The sequence below is a fragment of the Taudactylus pleione genome, unplaced genomic scaffold (genome assembly GCF_031769625.1).
Source record: "Taudactylus pleione unplaced genomic scaffold, aTauple2 ptg000540l, whole genome shotgun sequence".
NCBI classification, from domain to species: Eukaryota; Metazoa; Chordata; class Amphibia; order Anura; family Myobatrachidae; genus Taudactylus; species Taudactylus pleione.
In genome coordinates, this window is record NW_028284942.1 from 1,343,929 (window position 1) to 1,369,223 (window position 25,295).

At 46.7% G+C, this 25,295-nt stretch overlaps 1 protein-coding gene and 1 long non-coding RNA gene across 4 annotated transcripts in view; both read left to right on the plus strand.

The window, feature by feature from the left end:
- Window positions 1-21,950, plus strand: part of LOC148500914 (uncharacterized) — a 243,827-nt gene extending 221,877 nt beyond the window's left edge. The window contains exon 8 of the mRNA XM_088451194.1: window positions 18,101-21,950. Within this exon, the coding sequence (XP_088307320.1) occupies window positions 18,101-18,912 (812 nt within the window). The 3' untranslated portion in view covers window positions 18,913-21,950. The remainder of the gene's footprint in view (window positions 1-18,100) is intronic.
- LOC148500917 (uncharacterized) lies at window positions 1,464-14,031 on the plus strand. 3 transcript variants are annotated; one of them, XR_015870107.1, is made up of 5 exons: window positions 1,464-1,535; window positions 2,932-3,120; window positions 13,061-13,478; window positions 13,598-13,695; window positions 13,843-14,031. It is a non-coding gene; the product is annotated as an uncharacterized LOC148500917 (long non-coding RNA). The 3 variants fall into 3 exon arrangements; XR_015870108.1 differs by having other exon boundaries at window positions 13,400-13,478; XR_015870109.1 differs by lacking the exon at window positions 2,932-3,120 and having other exon boundaries at window positions 1,479-1,535.
- Window positions 21,951-25,295: the final 3,345 nt, after the last annotated feature.

The window sequence follows — 25,295 nt, forward strand, 5'->3', positions numbered from 1 at the left end:
TAGGCTGCAAGTCTCGCTGCTCGGATGCCTCCCGAAAACGCTGGGGCAGGGCCCTCTTCCTCGCCGCACGTGCCTGCTGTACTTCCATGCCGCTGAAGGTAAGGGGAAAATGCTCTGTGCGCTGCTACCCGCGAATGCCTTGGCCCCCCGCCTTCCTCCCGATTTAAACCCTTGTGCGCTGCGCCGGCCCCCGATGGCCTCTACTGGCTGCCCTTCGCCCCAGGTGTGAGAAAGGGGAGGACGGGCATACCTGCCCGTCCTCCCATTTTCCCGCCGCTGGCCCGCGGGCCGCAGGGCGCCCCTCCTCCCTTAAATCGCTCCGGCGCCATCTTCGCGGCACCTCGGCTCCCGTGTGTGCTGGGAGCTGTGTTATTCCCCCTCATATATCACTGTACAGTCCCCTCTCCCCCTATATAATAATACCACATATCAGTGTGTGCTGGGAGCGGAGTTATTCCCCCTCATATATCACTGTACAGTCCCCTCTCCCCTATATAATAATAATACCACATATCAGTGTGTGCTGGGAGCGGAGTTATTCCCCCTCATATATCTCTGTACAGTCCCCTCTCCCCTATATAGTAATAATACCACATATCAGTGTGTGCTGGGAGCTGTGTTATTCCCCCTCATATATCACTGTACGGTCCCCTCTCCCCTATATAATAATAATACCACATATCAGTGTGTGCTGGGAGCGGAGTTATTCCCCCTCATATATCTCTGTACAGTCCCCTCTCCCCTATATAGTAATAATACCACATATCAGTGTGTGCTGGGAGCTGTGTTATTCCCCCTCATATATCACTGTACAGTCCCCTCTCCCCTATATAATAATACCACATATCAGTGTGTGCTGGGAGCTGTGTTATTCCCCCTCATATATCACTGTACGGTCCCCTCTCCCCCTATATAATAATACCACATATCAGTGTGTGCTGGGAGCTGTGTTATTCCCTCATATATCACTATACGGTCCCCTCCCCTATATAATAATAATATAATATATACAGGACACGTTACCTGGCTCCGGCTGTCAGGAATGTCTATGACAAAATGGCAGCTAAAACCCCTGTGGCCCCGCCCCCTCTGCTCTGTGATTGGGAGACTACAAGAATATGGCCGCCGGTCACCGTACATGAGGACACCATTACACTATACAGCTGTCACTCTAGTGATGAAGCTGTGAGCGGCAGGTGCAGATGGCTTCTAGTTACAGGACGTCCTTTCTACTCTGTGCCGCCTGATTGGCTACTCGCTGCTGCCAATCACCGCCCTAAGGGAATGAGAGATGGGCAAAAAAAAGAAGAAAGTTGTCCTCTCCTGTGTGGCGGTCACACGGTCTGATCACATGATTTGATGCAGCATGATGACTTCGGAGGAAAAGAACCAATACTCAGCCAATCACACCCTACTACCTGGCTGTGCGTTCCACCCTACTTCCGGGATGTGCGTTCCACACACAGGAAATGTGATCTCGACTCGTTCAATTTGCAGCTTCCCGGGTGACTGTCCAGAGTGTCCGGCAGCAGCAGGTAATTGTGTCCTACTATACAGGGGGAGCAGTCTGTGGTGTCCTACTATACAGGGGGGAGTAGCCTGTGGTGTCCTACTATACAGGGGGGAGTAGCCTGTGGTGTCTTACTATACAGGGGGGAGTAGCCTGTGGTGTCCTACTATACAGGGGGGAGTAGCCTGTGGTGTCCTACTATACAGGGGGAGCAGTCTGTGGTGTCCTATTATACAGGGGTGTAGCTTGTGGTGTCCTACTGTACAGGGGGAGCGACCTGTGTGGGGTCCTACTATACAGGGGGGGCTGTGGTGTCCTGTTATACATAGGTAGCAGCCTGTAGTGTCCTATTATATAGGGGTGCCGCCTGTGGTTTCTACTATAGAGAGGGAGCAGGCTGTTGTGTGCTACTATACATTGGGAGCAGCCTTGGGTTCACCTACTATATAGGGTGAGCAGCCTGCAGTGTCTTGAGCGGCCTGCAGAGTTGGGTCCTACTATACAGGGGGAGCGGTTTGCGGTGTCCAAGTATATAAGTGGAGTGGCTTGCAATGTCCCCCTATACAGGTGGAGCGGCCTGTGGTGTCCCGCTATACAGGTGGAGCGGCCTGTGGTGTTCTACTATACAAGGGGAGCAGTCTGTGGTGTCATACACTTTACAGGGGGAGATACTTATGGTGTCCTGTTATTATTATACAGGGGTAGCAGCCTCTTGTGACCTGTTATAGCAGCAGCTGCAGAGTAATAATAACAGTAATGAGTGGTCAGGGAATAACACATAATAGGTATAACATGTATGTACTGTATATACCATATGATACATAACAGGAGCTGGGCAAGGATGTGTGAGAAGGACACAGACAGGCCATGTAACAAAGGGCTGCACTCCCTGAGCTGAGACTGTCTGTCAGAGCGTCTTGTTACCCTGAACAATAGAGACTCTCTCAGAGACAGCCAGTGGCTGTGACAGTCCCCAGATCCTCAGAGTATCACTGATTATCCCCCAGGACATGTCTCACCCCACCCTACGCTGCACACACACGGCCGGCAGGCTGGTCACACATGTAACATACATCTGAGGTGCGGTCATTTGTCATTTCATCATTTGTGCAGAGTGACTGATGGGATTCTGTATTGTGTAACCCTTTGTGTGTCCCCTGGGCTGCCTGCTGTCCTATCCCTGTGTTATTAACTTCTTCTGTTCCCTTCCCCCTCCCCTGTGTTACTGACACCTCTGTACAGCTGTTACACGCCCTACTGTGTGCTCTGTATTCCTACATTACTTCCCCTCTCCCCATATCTGCACCCCTTCTGCTCTCCTGTGTACTCTCCCCTCACACCCCTGTTACCTGTATGACCTCAGTATAGTCACAGATTCTCTCAGTTTCTCTCTAGTGAAACCAGTTGGTCTGTTATTTCAGACTCCTCAGATCACTGGCTGAGAGATCCAAGGTGTCACCAGGCAGCCCTGCCTCCACCCCAGTGCTCAGCGTCTCCTGTCCTCCTGCTCAGCAGCAGAAACTGACACACAGGCAGCAAGCATCAGCAGCAGACAGACCCAGAGGAGCCAGCTGCCGGACTCTCTCTGCAGTCTGTGAAGATGTTCTTAAGTAAGTGCAGCTTGGGGGGCCGCAGCTGCCAGGGTGGGGGGACACAGAATGTGTGATGATTGCTGTGGAGGGGGAAGAAACATCAGCAGGGGAGCATGAGGAATGAGGGGAGTGCTGAGCACAGACCCCATGGGGCAACAGGAGCTCATAGTGTGGGAACTGGAGGGGGGAAACCGAAAATAAACTAATTTATTAAAAACCCACTGCCTCCCCCCTGTCATCCACCACCTCCCCCCTGAAATGCACTGCCCCCCTCTGTCTATCTCACTGCCTCCCCGTCACCCAATCACCCCCTGCCACTCACTGCCTTCTATGTCACCCTTAGCCCCCCCAACCCCCCCTGCTGTCTCCCAGTCACCCACTGTCTTTCCTGCCATCCTCTGGCTCTCTCTGCCACTCTTTGCTGCTCCTTGCCACTCACTGCCTCTCTCTGTCACCACTTCCTCCCCTGTCACCCACTGCTTCTTGCTGCCTTCCACTGCCTCCTCCTGCAACCCACTCCCTTTTCCTGTCATCCACTGCTTCTCCCTGCCACCCACTGCCTCTCTGTCACCCACAGACACCCTCTGCCTCCCCCTGTCACCCACTGTTCCTCCCTATTACCTACTGCCTCCTACATCACCTATTGCCTCTGTCTCACCCTCTGACACTATCTGCCTCCCTCGTCACCCTCTGGTTCTCCCTGTTACCCACTGCTTCCTATGTCACCCTTTGCCTCCCACCGCCTCCCCAGTCATCCACTGTCTCCCCTGCCACCCTATGCTGCTCCTTGCCAGCCACTGCCACTCCCTGCCTCTCCAGCACCTTCCGACACACTGCCTCCCCATCACCCACAGCTTCTCCCTATTAGCCCCTGCCTCCTACATCAACTATTGCCTCCCCAGTCACCCTCTGCCTTCCCATGCCACCCTCCGTCTCACCCTCTACCACCATCTTCCTCACCCCTGTCACCCTCTGTTTCAGCCTGTTACTCACAGCTTCTCCCTGTTATCCACTGCCTCCTGCGTCACCCTTTGCCTCACCAGTAACCCACTGTCTCCTCTGACAGAGCCGTAACTAGACTTTTTGGTGCCCTGTGCCAGAAAGAGCATTGGCGCTCCCCTCATTTTTCATAGGTACATAATACACCCCAAAAAGTGGAATTGCCTCATAGGGAAGGGCCAGGGAAGAGATAGGGGAGGCCAGGAGATGCTGGGGATGAAATAAGAGGAAACTGCGAGTAAGAATGATAATAAACAGATATTTGACTGGTCCAAACAGCGCCCCCTGCCCTGTGGTGCCCTGTGCGATGGCACCGGCCGCACTATCCTAGCTACGGCCCTGTCTCCTCAGTTACTCTCTGCCTCACCTTGCAGGGACAGGGGCTTTGAAAATAGCTCGTCCCTGCAATGAGTAAAAAATTAAATGATTGCATAATCGGACACCTCACAGTTTTATGTCTCCATATTGTTACTGTGCATGAGCGGTCTGCAGTCATTCTGCAGTAACATGCTGGGGTCCTGTAATAATTTTTATTGTTAGACGGGTTCCCAGAGCAAAAACGTTTGAGAACCCCTGATCTATAGTAATAATACAGGGACATGACTGGAGGTGAGGGGGTCTGGGAGTGTCACAGTGACACCACTTATATCTATAGTAATAATACAGGGACATGACTGGGGAGGTGAGGGAATCTGGGGTGTCACAGTGACATCACTTATATCTATAATAATAATACAGGGACATGACGGGAGGCGAGGGGGTCTGGGAGTGTCACAGTGACACCACTTATATCTATAGTAATAATACAGGGACATGACTGGGGAGGTGAGGGAATCTGGGGTGTCACAGTGACATCACTTATATCTATAATAATAATACAGGGACATGACTGGGGAGGTGAGAGGGTCTGACAGTGTCACAGTGACATCACTTATATCTATAGTAATAATACAGGGACATGACTGGGGAGGTGAGGGGATCTGGGAGTGTCACAGTGACATCACTTATATCTATAGTAATAATACAGGGACATGACTGGGCAGGTGAGGGGGTCTGACAGTGTCACAGTTTCATCACTTATATCTATAGTAGTAATACAGGGACATGACTGCGGTGGTGACAGGGATCTGGGAGTGTCACAGTGACATCACATCTATCATAATACAGGGACATGACTGGGCAGAAGAGGAGATCTGGGAGTGTCACAGTGACATCACATATCAATCGTAATATTACAGGGACATGACTGGGGACATGAGGGGATCTGGGAGTGTCACAGTGACATCACTTATATCTATAGTAATAATACAGGGACATGACTGGGGAGGTGAGGGGATCTGGGAGTGTCACTGTGACATCACTTATATCTATAGTAATAATAGAGGGACATGACGGGATGTGAGAGGATCTGGGAGTATCACAGTTTCATCACTTATATCTATAGTAATAATACAGGGACATGACTTGGGGGGGTGAGGGGATCTGGGAGAGTCAGTGACATCACATCTCTATAGTAATAATACAGGGACATGACTGGGGAGGTGAGATAATCTTGGAGTTTCACAGTCACATCACTTATTTCTTCTTCAGGCTCCACAGGGAGACCTTGGGGTTTAGGTGATGGCAAGGACATCCGTGCACCACACAGTTATATTTTTCTCCCAGGATGTATCGGGCCTCTCCCTATACCCCACCCCCAGACCAGAGCCACCTTAGTTTCGTTTGGTCCCTGGCCGTAGTCGGGTCACTGTACATGCAGGAGGCTGATTAGCAGCCCCAAAGCTATTTTTATTTTTGTTAGCTTTCCTGTTTGGAGTGCGCAGCTTTGGACTGTCCATCTCGCCGGAGCCGAGACACAAGGGTCTCTGCTAGCCGGACCTCTTGGGACTCCCAGGACTGCGGGGACAGGTAAGGTGGATCACCGCTTGCGGTGATCCACGTGTTAGCAGTCCTTTTCCTCTAATCTCCGGGGACAGACCAGAGATGACGGCGGTGGAGCCAGGCACTACATACCCTATGCTTCCACCAGACCACCAGGGACTTGAAGCTGGTGCGGGAACCAGCATCCCAGGGGTTAATAGCCAGCCAGGGGAGGCAGCCTTCCCTGTTTAGCAGCTCTTCCCCTCAGCTCAGCGCGCCTTTCCACTGCGGTCTAGGTTTGCTGAGCTCCTCTCCTCCCACGGGCACGTCTCCTCTGAGTTCTCCAGCAGCCATTTTCTAAGGTGACTTAGTCGCAGCTCTCTCTGGCCAGTTTGTGCCCAGTCCTCCTGCATACCTCTCTCTGTTTGAGGTCATGTGTATGTAGCACTAATGCCTACCAGACACTGAGTCTGTGTAGTCTATTATAGTGCCATTGTGCAGGTTCATTTCTGCATTGTATGTGACTTATGCTAGTGTTGACTGTCTGTGTCTATTTTTTTCACAAACTGTCAGTATATGTTTATACCTTTCTCTGTTTCTGATATCTCACATATATAAAGCTAAGTATTTGTGAGAATTGTCACATACTGTTGTGTGCTGCACTGTGCCATATCTGAGCAGTGTGCTCCTGCAGCTTGGCAAAGTGTCGGACAGGGATCAGTATTTTGCCTTCCTACTAGTATCATATATACTCAGTGGTTGCATTATACCCAGTGCCAAATTGTGTGATATTGCCCTACAGCTACGTCTGAGAGGGACAATAAAGTACGCTCTGCTGCACCCACTCTGCTAATTTGCAGGTCATGTGCGGCAGGTTTAAGTGAGGAGGAGACGGTACAGGATGGATTATGTACAAGGTGTTATAATCCACTAGAGGAAAAGGACCTGAGGAAAAGGAACCCCCTATGGGCTTCCTTTTCCTCAGGTCCTGGCTACTATTGCGGGCCGCTTAGCGGTGCCAGCTGTGTTCCCCTCTATGGGGTTACCACAGCGATCCCTTTTTCCTTCAGCAATTGCCACAACAGATTACTGCTATGCAGATTCCTCCTGTGCCCCCACCATGGGTAGATGTCAAAGCCTGGTGGCTACTTCTACTGCTCTACAGACATGTTGCAGGGGGAGAAAGCCGTACAGCCATTTAAGCGTCCTATGGTGTCATCACAGTCTACGCGGCCCTCACTGAGATGTCATCTGATGACGGAGAGATTGCGGATGTCTCTAACCCTGAGTCCCCTCCACAGGAGGTGGAGACTGGGGTTGGGTTTAATATTCCTGCTTTGGTGTGGACTGTCAGAGCCGTCTTAGTCATAGAGGATGACTAATCAGCTCCTTTGTCCAAGCGTGCTCTGTTTATACAGATAAAGGTGACTTCTGCGGATTTCCCTTTATCGGGTAAATTAGTGGATCACTTGGCTGCAGCCTGGCAATTGCCCGGTAATCAACCTCAGAGAGGCTGCGTGTTATCCATTTCCTGAAATTTATGCAAGAAATGGAAAGCATCCCCTGCAGTGGATTCACATGTAATACGCTTACTTAAAAGTGCTACGTTACCTGTGTCTTCCATTTCTTCCCTGAAGGTAGGAAGGTGGAGGTTTACCTGAAGTCTATATACCCTTCCCTCAGATGCTAATGGGGCTCGGATGACTTTGGTTGGTAACATCGGTGCTGCAGCCACTGATATGGGGATGACTGCTCTGGATATCAGTTTCCTGACTTCCAGTGTCTCGGCTGAAGCTGTGTCTGCTCGACGTTCCCGGTGGTTGCGTTCTTGGAAGCTGCTGGTTCCAAGAAAGGCCTAGAATACTTACCCTTCACTGGGGAAATATTGTTCGGACCTGACCTGGACAGGATGGTGGATATGTTGGCAGCACAAATTCTGCCTTCTGCTGCGGCTTCACTGAAGCATCGCACCCCTTCCTTTTGGTCCTTTCGTTTTTAGGGTAACCTCCAAAGATCAGGCCTTCCCAAGGCCATCAGCTTCCAGAAGGCTGTCACACCCAAGACACAGGCCTGGAGTACAAGACATACTGCTTCCAAGTCCGAGGATAGTCCCTCAGCCCGTTGGGACTGGCTTCCCTCTGGGGGATCCCAAGGTGGGAGGCCGACTGCTTCAGTTCACCCAGTGCTGGTGCAAAACACCACAGGTGCTTGGATAAGAGTAAGGTTCTCTCACGGGTATGTCCTCTCATTTCGTTGAAGATCTCCTCACCAGTTTTTCTGCTCAGACCCTCTTTTGAAAACGAGCAGGGCCTTGCAGATCCAGAAAACCATACCATCCCTGCTGCAATCAGGGGTTAATGTGCCTATCCCGCTATCTCAGCTAGGGACTGGTTATTATTCTGCTCTCTTTCTGGTTAGAAATCCGACTGGGTCTCATTGGCCTATCCTTAACCTCAGATGCCTGAACACATTCCTCTGGGTGCCATAGTTCAGGATGGAAATCCTACACTACATTTTACTGGCTATGGATCCTGGGGATTTTATGGTATCACTGGATATTTAGGATGTGTCAGGGTTCATCCTAGGATCGTCCGTCTCTTACCTCCGCCCCGGCTTCCCCTGACTTCTCGTGCGGTCAGACCTCTGGTGCGGCGGCGGGGACGAAATTAGATTTCTGCCTTAGGTGCTAAAGGATTCCATGCAAGGCCCTGTGGTTCAGAGATTGGAGTTTCTGTCATGGGCGCCGCCATGACAGTCCTTTCTCATGTGACAGTATCTACCAATGGTAGCATGGTCATGGTCAGCTGACGCTGTCCTCCTATTAGCTGCTACCCATGGGTATAAATCCGTCTCCAGAACTCCAGGAAGTTGCCTGAACAACATTTGTCCTTCCTAGTTGAGTCCTCGTTCCAGATTCCTCCGAGATTACCTCCGTGTCTTCTCTAGTGCGTTTGGCCATCTCTGCTGGAGTGCTGCCCTGTGGTGTCCTCCGTGCAACAGTGCGTCATTCCATCTCAGCCTATGTGCAACTCAGTGTTACCATCCCTGCTAGTGAGCTAGACTCCGTGCTACCTTCAGTGCAGCAGTGCGTTTCAACATCTCAGGCCTGTGTGCAAACTCTGTGCTACTTTTAGCGCAACAGTGTGTCATAACACCTCAGTCTGTGTATAAATTAGCGTCTCCTTCCGGAGCAACAGTGCGTCTTAGCACCACAGCCTGTGTACAACTTAGCGTCTCCTTCCGGTGCTACAGTGCATCATATCACCTCTGCCTGTGTTCTATATCAAGGAGTCGTTCTTCAGCGCAATAGTGCATCTACACATCTCTACTGGTGGGTACTTCAAGTACCAATTTCTAGTGCAACTGTGCCTCCTAGGGAGGCATATTCCTCGGGCCACAGTCTGTGCGTTTCTCTGTTCCCACGGGGTTTGGACACCAGATCAAAGGACCGCGACCTGCCTGCTGGGTGCAGCTAAAACCCATATCTCGATTGGTAGGGGTCACTGGTGAATACCTCCGAGCAGGTTAGACTCCGCACCATTGATAAGGTCTCGTTAACGTCCAAACCCTGTGGATGAGGAGATTATACATTCAGGCCCCTCGCCTCAGATTCCTTCCCCAACCTCGGACATCTGCTTTCAACCCCTCAGTGGCAAGCGTGACAGGAAGCATACATATATGTGTCTATAGCGTCTTCTCACCAGCGTTATCTCCAGGTTTGCTATACAACAGCAACACTTCCAGTTTTGGGCCCATCTGCGGGGACAGGGTGTCCGTCTGCTATCATACCTCAATGACCTCCTGCGGGTTCTCTAGAATATTTCCACCACCGTCTGCAACTTACTATTACTGTTCTTCAGACACGGGTGGTTAATCAATTGGAATCACTCCCTGTCTCCCTCTCAGAAAATGTTTCTTCTGGGAGCCCTATTGGACAACAGAGGCCTTTCCTAGCTGCGGAAAAGATGTCCGCACTGCAGATGCGGGTACGCAGAGGCCGTCATAGTCACCAAGTGTCCCTTCACTCCGCGTTGAAGGTTCTGGGATCCATTTTATCCATCAACATGGTGAAATATGCCGTGTTACATTCCAGGCCTCTGCGGAACATAATCCCCTCCAGTTGGAACGACATTACCCCATCGGATAAAGGCTCAGACGATGGTGCTCTGTCCGGTGGTGCGTCTGTTTCTGTGGCTCCAGATGGTTCATCTAACAACCTTTTGGATCCCGGATTGGGTGATCCTGACACCGGATTCCAGTCTCCAGGGTTGAAGCACAGTGACCGATCCACACTCTTTTCAGGGCAGTAGGACAGCGGTCAAATCAGCCCTCCTGATTAACATATTGGGGCTTTGGGCTGTCTATAGGGCCCTCAAACTGGCCCAGCACATTCTGCAAGGGAATCCTGTGCAGGTGCAGTCCGCCAATGCCACCACTGCGGCTGGCATCAATCATCAAGGAGGCATTCGGAGTCACACATTCTGACATGAACAGAAGGTAATTTCCCAGCCATATCGCAGTGTTCCTTCCGGGAGTTCTCAATTGGGAATCGGACTTCCTCAGCCGTCACGAAGTGCATCCAGGGGAATGGTCTCTTCACCAAGAGGTGTTTCAACTAGTGGACAAGTGGGATCTCCCAGAGGTAGTCCTAATAACATCCCGACACTACTAAAAGCTGCCGGTGTACGGGTCTAGAACAAGAGATGCCAGGGCACTCTTGGTAGATGCTCTGTCAGTCAAGTGGAACTTCTAATTGGCGTACCTGTTTCCTCCACTCTCTCTGCTTCCTTGAGTAATTTGGAGGTTCAAACGTGAAGGAGGCACTATCCTGCTGGTGGCTCCAGCGTGGCCCAGATGTCACTAGTAGTCAGATCTTCAGAGTCTCTCCATCGACACTCCGTTGCTGTTGCCTTCACGTCCGGACCTGTTGTCTCAAGGTCCTTGCCTTTACCCGGACCTGGGTCATCTGTCTTTGACGGTGTGGCTCTTCAGGCATCCCTTCTAAGGTCCAGTTGTTTTTACAGCTCTGTAGTTAACACTATGCTCAAAGTACGTAATCCAGCCTCTGCTAGGAATTACCACAGAGTGTGGCATACCTACTTCCAGTGGTGTCGTCCCAGAGGTTACGATCCCCTGGTGTTTCGGATTTCCAAAGTGTTGGCTTTCCTTCAAGCTGGTTTGGATCTTGGTCTCCGCCTAGCCTCACTGGAGGTGCATGTATCTGCTCTGTCATTGTGGTTCCAGAGAAGGATTGCTCCTCTTTCTGATATCCGCACCTTTCTCCAGGGCGTCCTCCAGATTCAGCCTCCCTTTGTCCCTCCTGTGGCTCCTTGGGATTTGGCTGTGGTCCTTGGGCCCTCCATTTGAACCTCTGACTTCAGTGGATCTCAAATGGCTTACAGCTAAAACTTTTTTTTTCTTCTGGCTATAGCTTCCGCCAGAAGAGTGTCAGTATTGGGGGCACTCTCCTGTCACTCCCCATTTCTGATATTTCACCAGGACAGGGCAGTACTTCAGACTCGCCCTGGTTTTCTTCCTAAGGTGGTTTCCAGTTTCCACATTAATGAGGAAATTGTTGTGCCGGCCTTTCAGTCAGGTGTGGCCTCATTGGATGGGGTATGGGTCCTCAGGATTTCTGTGAACCGTACTAGTTCCCTTCCGAAGTCATACTCCTTGTTTGTCCTCTACGGATTTCACAAGTAGGGATAGCCAGCCAATAAGCAAACTTTGGCTAGATGGCTTCGTATGACGACCTCTGAGGCTTAGACTCAGGCAGGCCTTCCTGTTCCACCTTCTGTGACTGCTCATTCTACTAAGTCTGTGGGTCCCTCGTTGGCTGCTCGCCGTGGCGCTTCGGCTGTTCAGCTTTGTCAGATGGCCACGTGGTCTTCTGTCAGGACCTTTCTGAGGTTTTATGCATTGGATATCTTTGCCTCTCAGGATGCTTCCTTTGGACGACGGATTCTCCTCTCAGCACAGAAGTGTCCCCACCCTTAAAAGGACTGCTTTGGGACATCCTGAAGGTCTCCATGTGGAGCCTTTAGACCCTGAAGAAGAAAATGAGAGATATGGTAAGAACTTACCTTTGTTATCTCTCTCTGTCCATAGGGTCCACAGGGCACCCACCCTAATGCACATGTGCTTCAGATGGGCTCCGCTCTGGCCACAGGTTTTTCTGTCTCCTCATCTGAGAGAATGTGATTCATGAGTGTTCCAGACATTCTTCTCTTTTATCCTCCTCCGGCCTTTGGCTTACTATGAACTAAGGTGCCTCTGGCCTGGGGGTGGGGTATAGGGAGAGGCCCGGTGCATCCTGGGAGAAAAATTTAACTGCGTGGTTCCCGGATGTCCTTGCCATCACCTAAACTCCAAGGTTTCCCATGGACCCTATGGACTTCAAAGAGAGATAACAAAGGTAAGTTCTTACCATATCTCTCATTCTATAGTAATAATAGAGTGACATGGCTGGGGAGGTGAGAGGGTCTGGTGGTGTCATAGTGACATCACTTATCTCTATAGTAATAACACTATATGACGGGGGGGTGAGGGGGCACTGGGAGTGTTATAGTGACATCACTTATATCTTTAGTAATAATACAGGAACATGACTGGAGAGGTGAGAGGATCTGGGAGTGTCACAGTAACATCACTTATATCTATAGTAATAATACAGAATCATGACCATGGAGGTGAGGGGATCTGGGAGTGTCACAGTGATATCACTTATATCTATAGTAATAATACAGGGTCATGACTGGGGAGGTGAGAGGATCTGTCACAGTGACATCACTTATATCTATATAGTAATAGCCGAGCAGCAGGGAGTGGGTCTCAGATATAGTATCAGTCCCACAGTCCTCACAAGAGTTGGGTTGTTATTACATTGCTCGCAGTATGTTGTTTGCTTTTTGTCACTAACCCAAAGATGTCGGAGCTGTAGGAGATACTGTATACTCTACATTTTCCTGTATATAGGAGATTGTTAAAAATATTTTTTTGTGAAATAGTCTTGTATATTATGCAAAGTGATCACTTATTTAACAGCTCCTTGTACGTGGAGTTAAATTGATATTATAGTTATGTCTCCTCCATTACATAGTATTACACAGTAGTGAGGAAGACATCCAGTGAGTGTAAGACACCCAGCACCCGTCCCCGTGAGTCAGGAGGACTGAGCAGGACTCGGAAACTCATCACCAGAAGATCCTGGAACTTGCCAACAAGATTATTCAGCTGCTGACTGGAGAGATGACTGCTGGGAATGGGACATATTACAGTAACACCAGGGGATGTGTCTGGGTGATGACTGGAGAGGTGACTGCTGGGAATGGGACATTCTACAGTAACACCAGGGGATGTGTCTGGGTGATGACTGTATCATTGTTTGTGTCAGGTTCCTATAAGGTGTCAGGATGTCACTGTCTATGTCTCCATGCAGGAGGGGGAGTATATAGGGTAACACAAGGGTCTGTACAAGGACGTGATGATGGAGAATCACCGGCCCCTCACATCACTGGGTAAGTGGAGACTGCCATTTATTGTACAGGGGCGAGCAGGTATGGGTGCCCCCTGTATACACACATCACCTGATAATCACATATATACAATGTACTCAGTCACTGTGCGTCTCCTACAGATGGACCCAGCAACAGATATACCCCAGAGAGATGTCCCCATCCTCATTATTCACAGGATTGTACAGAGGAGAATCACAGGACCCCACAGGAGCATCAGGTAGATGTAGGGTCTCACCAATATATTTAAGTGACTGTCACTATATAATCTGTAGAGAAGCTGTGTGTGTATTATTAACCACTTATATATTGATATTCTAGTTTTTTAATCTCATTTAAATCCAACATTATTTTATGGGTGCTTTAGAGTGACGAGCTTGCTGATATGAAGGCAGAAGATATAGAGGGAGAAGAAGAGACGTATGTGACCGATATGAAGACAGAAGATAAAAAGGGAGAAGGATAGACGTATGTGACTGATATGAAGACAGAAGATAAAAAGGGAGAAGGAGAGACGTATGTGACTGATATGAAGGCAGAAGATATAGCAGGAGAAGAAGAGACGTATGTGACTGATATAAAGGCAGAAGATACAGAGGGAGAAGAGACGTATGTGACTAATATAAAGGCAGAAGATATAGAGGGAAAAGAAGAGACGTATGTGACTGATAATACGGCAGAAGATATAGAGGGAGAAGAAGACGTATGTGACTAATATAAAGGCAGAAGATATAGAGGGAGAAGAGACGTATGTGACTGATATAAAGGCAGAAGATACAGAGGGAGAAGAGACGTATGTGACTAATATAAAGGCAGAAGATATAGAGGGAAAAGAAGAGACGTATGTGACTGATAATACGGCAGAAGATATAGAGGGAGAAGAAGACGTATGTGACTAATATAAAGGCAGAAGATATAGAGGGAAAAGAAGAGACATATGTGACTAATATAAAGGCAGAAGATATAGAGGGAAAAGAAGAGACATATGTGACTAATATAAAGGCAGAAGATATAGAGGGAAAAGAAGAGACGTATGTGACTGATAATAAGGCAGAAGATATAGAGGGAGAAGAAGAGATGTATGTGACTGATATGAAGGCAGAAGATATAGAGGGAGAAGAAGAGACGTATGTGATGAACTATCAGCTGTGTAAGGAGGAGGAAATCCCTACAGATATCAGCACAGGTGAGTAATAGTCACTACAGCAATCTCTTATCCTACACTATCCTCTGTCAGTGGAAACTAATTTGTAAAATGTGTCTGCACAGTGTGGGAGTCGGGAGCCATTAGCCCCTATTATACTCCTGCTCTCCCCCTCACATCATGTCACTGTGTGTTACCAGCCCAGAGATCTGACCAGTCTTCTCCCCACACTCTCTGGTGTATCTCATACATCAGGAGCCATCAGCCCCTATTATACTCCTGCTCTCCTCCTCACATCATGTCACTGTGTGTTACCAACCCAGACATCTGACCAGTCTCCTCCCCACACTCTCTGGTGTATCTCATACATCAGGAGCCATCAGCCCCTATTATACTTTTGCTCTCCCCCTCACATCATGTCACTGTGTGTTACCAGCCCAGAGACCTGACCAGTCTCCTCCCCACACTCTCTGGTGTATCTCATACATCAGGAGCCATCAGCCCCTATTATAGTCCTGGTCTCCCCCTCACATCATGTGACTGTGTGTTACCAGCCCAGAGATCTGACCAGTCTCCTCCCCACACTCTCTGGTGTATCTCATACATCATGAGCCATCAGCCCCTATTATAGTCCTGCCCTCCCCCTCACATCATGTCACTGTGTGTTACCAGCCCAGAGATCTGACCAGTCTCCTCCCCACACTCTCTGGTGTATCTCATACAACAGGAGCCATCAGCCCCTATTATAGTCCTGCCCTCCCCATCACATCATGTAACTGTGTGTTACCACCCCAGAGATCTGACCAGTCTCCTCCCTGCACTATAAAACCATATAATCTCACATCACAACAAACTCCATGTATACACACACACAAAGCTATAAGCACACACTTATTATTGCACAGTGCTTCCACCAATGCTTGTCTACAATGAATGACTCGGCCTATAATAGTAGTGTGACTGTGACACCTGAGTGTGACCAGAGGGACATATAGTGGCTGTTACACTGTTGCCATTGCTACCTTTGTGCCCACCTGGAGACCTGTGAGTAGTGTAACCGGTGGCCAGGACATGCTGCTTGTGTACACAGCTACTGTGCTTCCACGTCTCCAGTGTGTGTGTGAGAAAAGTGACTGGTTGCCCAGTGTCACTGGCTTATGTGGTTTCCTGTCCCATGATAGTAGCTGGGCAATGTGTAAGCTTGGGGAATGTTACTCACCCACATGTCACCGTGGCTGGGTCTATGCCGTCTGCTTGGTAATCCCGTTGTGTTGTATTTTATCTGTGCAGCAAGAGCCATATCTGCTGTATGTACATTTATTATTGTAATAATTAGCTGTACAGTAGTTTGCAAATTCAAATTAGGCATCGTGGTCTCACTATCAGTATTGTTATCCGTTATTTATATGGGATCCTCATTGCCTTACACAGTATATAAACAGAACACATTGCAAGCCTAACAAGGGAATAGTGCAGAAAACTTACAGTACAAAACATTGTAGCACATGGGACACCAGCTATAACAACATTACCGCTTATACAGTCACAGTAACCACAGAAGCAGCACGGGCTGAGCCCAATGGTTCGGCTGTTAGTATTGGGTAGGAGGTGATAGTATAGGTCAGGGGAGCGAAAGTGCAGAAGGGAAGAGGGCCCTGCTCGTTACAGCTTATAGTCTATAGGTGGAGGAACTGCAGGACAGGGATGACACAGAGAGGGGAGACAGTGAGCGAGGAGCATTGAGAGGTGGGTTAGAATACAGAGCAGGAAAACTTTAGTAGAGGTGAAGGTGGGACGTAGTAGTGGTGGGATTTGAGAGTCTGTATGAAGCTTTAGAAATAGGTGGGGAGTCTGCCAGTGCTGCTCCCCACTGCTGGAACTATCAAAGTCTTGAAGGCAGGAGTAGGAGGATATAATTAGTTGGGAGGAGAGGTGCCAGGCATTGCCAGAGTAAGTGGGTAATGGGAGTTTGGAGGGAGATGCAGTTGGAGATATAGGGGGGGAGTATAATGCTCCCCTTCCGCTAGACGAGCTGAAAGTGACTGCACGATTATGACACTGTAATTGTGCAATCGTTTGTCTGTCTGTGATGAGCCTAAATTAAATGAGCAGTCGTTCAGTGCAGGCGCATCAATCTTCTGACGTTATCATCAGGTTAACCAGTTTGTTCGCACAATGATAGATGTCGGAAACGACCAGCGGGCGCGCGCATTGCTGGTCATTTCCGACATAAATGTGCACGATTTGCAAGCGATTGCACGATAACGACGTCGTTATCGTGCAATCGCTTGCAAATATCGCTATGTGGATGGGCACCTTAAGGTGTTTGAATTGGATTCTGAAGGGGATGAGGAGCCAGTGTAGAACCTTTGGGAGATGAGAGGCAGAAGCAGTAACTTGGAGAAGATGAGCCTGGCAGAAGCATTGAGGACAGTTTGGAGTAATAAGAGATCAGATTTGGGGAGGACACATGGGAGGAGGTTACAGTTAACCCAGTCTGGAGATCACCGATGAGTGGATGAGGGTCTTAGTTGAAAGAGTCTGATCCTGGAGATATTTCAAAGGTGGAAGCGACATGACTGGGAGAGGGACTGAATGTGGCTATTGATGGAGAAGACACAGTTAAGAATATCTCCATGGCAGCGGATTTGTGAGATAGAAGAATGGTGAGGTTGTAGATGGATAGTAAAATTGAGGGAGGGGAGAGGACTCAAGGTGGTGGGAAGACAATATGCTCAGTCTTAAGCTGCATACACAACGATTTTCTGAACGATTTTCTGTCACATTATCTGTCAGATTTTTTAAAGTGTAATGAACAATTTTTTGTACTACAAAAGATTTTTTGTAACTTCCCTTAATAAAAATCGTTCAGTTGGTCAGTCAGAATGAACTACAAACGGGAATGCGCATGAACGATAATCATTCATCGTTATAACTCAGAAACGGAACGATTTTTTCAACGATTGAACGATAACGACGTTGTTATAGTTAAATCGTTCAAAAAATCGTTACATGTGTATGCACCTTTAGAGATGTTAAGTTTAAGAAAGCACTGAGACATCCAAGAACATTTGCTCCTCAATATAAACAATGTCTATTCTCATACATTTGTTTTCTGTAGATGGACACACAAGCAGGAATACCTTTGAGGAAGATCTCATAGTGTTTCCAGATTTTAAAATAGAAGACAAGAACAACAGACAAGATTGCCCAGGAGAAACCCCCATTACCCTAAATATGCATGTAGCACTTCACAGTGCAGATATGTCATCTGATCCCTCTAATCATGAGGAACATTCTCATGATAATTCAGAGCTTGTTACACACAGTACAGCTCATAAAGGTGATACGATATTATCTTTTTCTGATTTTGGTAAAAGTTCTGTATGTCAGTCAGTTTCTGTTTCACATCATAGAGGTCACACAGGTGAGAGGCCCTTTCCATGCTTTGAGTGTGGGAAATCTTTTACCCAGAAATCACATCTTGTTAGACATAAGATGACACACACCGGAGAGAGGCCATTTACATGCTCTGAGTGTGGGAAATGTTTTATACATAAATCATATCTTGTTACACATAAGAGACGTCACACAGGTGAGAAACCATTTTCCTGTTCTGAGTGTGGGAAATCTTTTACCCAGAAATCACATCTTGTTAGACATAAGATGACACACATCGGAGAGAGGCCATTTACATGCCCTGAGTGTGGGAAATGTTTTACATGTAAATCACAATTTGTTACACATCAGAGAACACACACAGGTGAGAAACCATTTCCATGCACTGAGTGTGGGAAATGTTTTACATATAAATCACATCTTGTTGAACATCACAGAAGTCACACAGGTGAGAAACCATTTACATGCTCCGAGTGTGGGAAATCTTTTACCAGAATATCACATTTTGTTAGACATAAGATGACACACACCAGAGAGAGGCCGTTTACATGCTCTGAGTGTGGGAAATGTTTTATACATAAATCATATCTTGTTACACATAAGAGATGTCACACAGGTGAGAAACCATTTTCCTGTTCTGAGTGTGGGAAATGTTTTACACAGAAATCAGATCTTGTTGTACATCAGAGAACTCACACAGGTGAGAAGCTACTTCTATGCTCTGAGTGTGGGAAATGTTTTACCAAGAAATCACTTCTTGTTAGACATCAGATGACACACACCGGTGAGAAGCCTTTTTCATGTCCTGAGTGTGGGAAATGTTTTATATGGAAATCACATCTTCTTATACATCAGAGAACTCGACACAGAGGAAATACAATTTCAATGAGCTGATATTCATGGACTCTAGGTGCTGCACAGAGCACAATCCAGGTGTGTAGGGAGAAAATACAATAAATAGAGTCTAAATAATGACTAAGTAAACAACAATACGTAGTTGGTATCTGAGTCATTGTAATGCTGCCAGTCCATACGTTATAGTCACCAATAAACAAAGTACAACACAGGGAAGTGGAGACGGCGCAGTGAGAGCATAGATCACAGGGCAATCATTCACCAGGAGCGTCTGCAGGTCACATATAAAGAGCTAATAACACTGTCACTGTATATGATGGTAGCGCAATAACAACCAATCTGGGGAGACTCATCCTAGTTGCAGTTTCTGCATCCTCATGGGGCCCCAATAGTTCCCAACAATTGGTGTTTATTGTGCTACCATCATATTCAGGTACAGTGTTATTACGCTACTATCATATACAGTTACAGTGTTATTGTGCTACCATTATATACAGTTAGTGTTATTGCGCTACCATTATATACAGTTACAGTGTTATTGCGCTACCATTATATACAATTAGTGTTATTGTGCTACCATTATATACAGTTAGTGTTATTGTGCAACCATCATATACAGTTAGTGTTATTGCGCTACTATCATATACAGTTAGTGTTATTGCGCTACCATCATATACAGTTAGTGTTATTGCGGTACCATCATATACAGTTACAGTGTTATTGTCCTACCATTATATACAGTTAGTGTTATTGCGCTACCATCATATACAGTTAGTGTTATTGCACTACCATCATGTACAGTTAGTGTTATTGTGCTACCATTATATACAGTTAGTATTATTGTGCTACCATTATATACAGTTACAGTATTATTGCGCTACCATCACATACAGTTAGTGTTATTGCTCTACCATCATATATACAGTTAGTGTTATTATCTCTGTACCATCATATACAGTCAGTTATTATCTCTGTACCATCATATATACAGTTAGTGTTAATATCTCTGTACCATCATATACAGTTAGTGTTATTATCTCTGTACCATCATATACAATTACAGTGTTATTAGCTCTGTACCATCATATACAGATACAGTGTTGTTATTATCTCTGTACCATCATGTACAGTTAGTGTTATTAGCTCTGTACCATCATATACAGATACAGTGTTGTTGTTATCTCTGTACCATCATGTACAGTTACAGTGTTATTAGCTATGTACCATCATATACAGTTACAGTGTTATCTCTGTACCATCATATACAGTCAGTGTTATTATCTCTGTACCATCATGTACAGTTACAGTGTTATTAGCTCTGTACCATCATATACAGTTAGTGTTATTAGCTCTGTACCATCATATACAGTTAGTGTTATTAGCTCTGTACCGTCATATACAGTTAGTGTTATTATCTCTGTACCGTCATATACAGTTAGTGTTATTATCTCTGTACCGTCATATACAGTTAGTGTTATTATCTCTGTACCATCATATACAGTTACTGTGTTATTAGCTCTGTACCATCATATACAGTCACAGTGTTATTAGCTCTGTATATGTGACCTGCAGACGCTCCTGGTGACTGATCACAGTGTGGTTTATGCTTTCACCATTTTATTCACCTTTATCACATTTATATGCTTGAGATATTAAATATATGCTGAATATTTACACTATGGCCGATTGATGCATTTAATGTATATTATTTAGGTACTGCTTAGGGTGCATCAGTACTAAATACTGTAAAAGCTGTGTACATTAATGTATATAATAAAAGCCCTTGTCTACAGTACGCTGGATGTACCATTCGCTCCCTGATAATCTAGATTCAGGGAACACAGATGAACATAGTAAAGGGTCACTAGTCGCAGTGTGTCGCAGCACTTTGCTACCAATCACAGCTGTGCTCCTGAAGACCTGTCACATGTAGGGGTGCAGACAGGAACTTATGTGCTAATGAGGCATTATGGGTGTGTACATTACATACCTTGTTCCCACAAGGGCTCAGTGATACTATAGATTATGAGTCCTGGCCTTAGATGTTGGTGTAGTCAGCCTGGTCAGCTGGACCCGTATATTGGGCCATAACTGCAACTCTTTCTGTACAAATAGGGGTTACACGACTTGTGTGTGGAGTCTGTTACCCGTATTCCCCATATGTGTAGGTAACACAATACCAGGATGACATGAATAACTGATAGAGGAGACCAGCCTACAATGATGGGATGTACAGGATAAGACATGTAATTATCTCTGTATTTTGGTCTGATTAGCATTAATAGATGCACCACTAAGACACATTGCGGTTAGAGGGGTGTAACTAGTGTTATATTTCCTGTAATAGATAAAAAAGATACGTGTGTTAATGTTTGTGGGTGTAGAGTAATCTTTCAAATTTGTCTACTACAGCAAGAGGTATTAGGTTCAAGGCCAAGTAAGAACTTGGGGGGGGGACGGACAAATATATACTCTTTCAATTGTTTGTATATGAGAAAATGGGGCTAGATTGTATAAAAGTACATAAATATGAAGAGTATATTGTTGACTCTGTTAAATGATTGACAAATACATTGGAATATACCTTATGAGCGAGTCATATGACAGTGGCTTTGATGATGGGGATAATAGAATATATTAACTTAATAGAAATGGGTCTAATCTGAGCTCAGCTCCATCACTAGCAGGTGGAGGGATAGAGCAGTGGTAGAGAAAAGGTTTAGGAAGCACAAGGTGATGAGTTCGAGTCCTGGGAAGGGAGGTGGATCAATATTGGTGAGAACATTGAATTTAAATCAGGATATTATATCTTAAGGATGACAAACCCCCAGTTTTAACATTAAAAAATAGCTCTTCTCCTGAATGGGAGTGGTACCATAGACACAAATTATCAATGAAACAATGGGGAAAGAGAAGCTTTGTCAACTATGGTGCACGCACAGAAACATATAATGAAATATAACTTTGTATGTTTCATTCTAAAATATGGAATCAAGTTTTAAAACTAGCAAAATAAAACAGAAAGTTAAGGAAAATTGTGAAAAGAATGTGCAGTGTATTTTATTCACATTTTCTAACTGTCCATCAAATATGTTATCAATAAAGTTGTATGTATAAGAAGTTGTCAGTGTCCCATGTATTTTTGGAATGATTTATGAACGATAATAATAATCCTGACCTTATATTTGTACATATATTTATTACATATATATTATTTGGGTGGTTTTACAGATTGTTTAATAAAATCTCAATGAGCCTATATTTATGTATATGGCACAGTATTTGCCTCAGGGATCATATATATCTCCTATTGTCAGGAATTAGAACTACTTTAGAGATGGCTACTGAGTGAATGCAGTGCTGGGCTGCAGGGGGCGGAGCTGTCAGTGACTCAGAGTCGCTCTGTTATTGCCGGGGCTCGGACTGTGTGCAGTGACTCAGGAGAGTCAGTACAGAAGCATGATCTTTAGTGCTGGGCTGCAGGGCGTGGAGCTCTCAGTGACTCACTCAGTCACTCTGTTACTGCCGGGGCTCGGACTGTGTGCAGTGACTCAGGAGAGTCAGTACAGAAGCATGATCTGCAGTGCTAGGCTGCGGGGGGTGGAGCTGTCAGTGACTCAGAGTCGCTCTATTACTGCTGGGGCTCGGGCTGTGTGCAGTGACTCAGGAGAGACAGTACAGAAGCATGATCTGCAGTGCTAGGCTACGGGGGGTGGAGCGGTCAGTCACTCAGAGTCGCTCTATTACTGCCGGGGCTCAGACTGTGTGCAGTGACTCAGGAGAGTCAGTACAGAAGCATGATCTTCAGTGCTGGGCTGCGGGGGGGGGGAGCTCTCAGTGACTCAGAGTCGCTCTGTTACTGCCGGGGCTCGGACTGTGTGCAGTGAGTCTGGAGAGTCAGTACAGGAGCATAATCTGCATTGCTTGCCCTTTGGGGGGCAGAGCTGTCAGCAACTTACTCGGAGTTGCCCGCTCCCCTGCCTGCTAAAGATCTGCAGTGCAGTCTGCAGGATCTAAAAGAGTCGTGTCCCAAGATACTCTCTCAAGACACAACATGTGGCTTAACTCAATACTGTGAATTGTTCTGCCCAACCTTAAGCTACTTATATAAATTTATTTTTTAACTTCTCCAAAATTAATCTGTATGAACATTCCAACATTTGAGACCAAGGTTTAACCAAAACTAGAATTTACATAACCACCTACAGTAGGGACGACCATCAATGATTCAAAATCATGGATGATTTTTGACATCGATGGGGGAGAACCAGCTGGTTTCCCTCCATCGATGTAAAAGCATAACCAAATGTTGTTTTTTTTAACCAAGTGCCGGGTCACGGAGCATAGCTTCGGCACCCGTGAAGCCCCGTTCCCATGTTCTGACAGGCCAGTCACTCAAAAGACAGGTATGACCATTGGTTGGTAAAACCATCCATGTTCATCCAGTGAATAGTTTGTAACCACCGATGGTTACACTACCAATGTCCATCCCTAACCTACAGTAGATTAGCAGAATAACAACTGGAGGTAGTTCTAATTGATCCCCACTTCAATCACAGTAAATATATGGCTTATGTGTTATATAAATAAGAGTTATGGAAAACTTACCTAGATGACTCCTTTTCTTCAAGGTCCATAGGGATCCAAAGGGATACCATGGGGATACTATGGTTGGAAGACCAGGCACCAAACAGGTAAAGCTTCAGCACCCAGGATGCCTCGGGTCCTCCTCCATATATACCCCACCCCCAGCCATAGGACTTCAGTTTAGTTAACAAGCCTCAAGGCAGGAGAAGGAAGAACAATCATACACCAGAAACACTCTTACACAAGATGAGGGAATCTATGACTGAAAGAAATATAACCCAAAAAAGCCAGGTGCATAAGGCTGGGTGCCCTGTGGACGCTATGGACTGCAAAGAAAAATAGTTATTAATGGTAAGTATATCATAACTATATTTCTTCTTCGGGGTCCATAGGGATCCACAGGGATACCATGGGGATGTCCTAAAGCAGTTCCTCTAGGGTGGGGGATGCTCCTGAGCAGAAAGGAGAACTCGTTGCCTAAAAGAAGCATCCTGGGAGGCAAAAGTATCAGAGGCATAGAACCAAAGAAAATTGTGGATAGAAGATCACGTTGCAGCCTTGCATAATTGTTCAGCAGAGGTACCATGACTAAATGCTCATGATGGCCCTACATACCAAGTAGAATGTGCTATCACTGTTCTTGGGACAGGAAGATCAGCCTGTGTGTACACCTGAGAGATAGTCATGCGTAGCCATCTCGCCAGAGTCTGCGTATTAGCCGGCCATCCTCATTTGTGAAAACCATATAATACAAAAATAATCTGATTTTCTAACAGAATTCGTAAGCTCCACATAAATACAGAGAGTACAAACTACATCCAGGGAGGCTTCACATACAGAAAGGGCTGGAGCCTGAAAAGCTGGAACCACAATTTCTTCATTCACCTGAAAACGGGACACTACCTTTGGAAGGTAACCCTCCCTCGTACGAGAACTGGTTTATCCTGGTGGAAAAAAAAAATGGGGAGAGACAAGACAGCATTGCCAGATCCGAGACTCTGCGAGCAGAAGAGATAGCAAGAATTGAAAGTGTCTTCGCTGTCAACCACTTCAAATCTACAGAGTCTAATGGTTCAAATGGGGGAGCCTGTAACCCCTTAAGAACCAAAGACAAGTCCCACTGAGCAACCGGTGGAACAAAAGGAGGCTGAACTCACAGAACTCCTTGGAAAAAAGAACATGTGACCCTGTTTAGATGATCCTTTTTCAGCCACCACAGGAGGAAGTGACGAACCTCTGGAGTGAGATGGATCCTCTGGGACCTTCTTTGGTGATGCTGTCCGTTCCACCTGGAGAGAATCACCCTTTGCAGAGGCCTGGAATGGAACTGAGCATACTCCACCCTTGTATTGCTAACAGAATGGATACTCTTCGCTTGTGTAGCAGCAGCTTGCGTATCCGCATTGATTAGACCACAGAAACCCTTTGTGCCTGAGAATCCAGAAACACTCCCAGATGTACCATCTGCTGTCTTGGAGAAAATAATTTCTTCCAATTGATTATCCAGCCTTGCCCTTATAGGCAGGCTACGGTCAGTTGAAGATGGTTTTGCAAAACGCCAGCCCGACCTGGAATGAAATCCTGATCGTCTACAAGGTAAGTAAATACTAACCTAACTGAACCCCCCTAACTCTAACCCTCCTTTAGGGTGCCTAACCCTAACCCCTCCTCTAAGTGCCTAAACCTATCCCCCCCTTCCCCGCTGCCTAAACCTAAGTCCCCCAGGGGGGTTCCTAACCCTAAGTCCCCCCTGGGGGTGCCCAACCCTAACCCTCTCTCCCCCTAGCCTAACCCTAACCTCCCGTGGGGGTGCCTAACCCTAAGTCCCCCCTGGG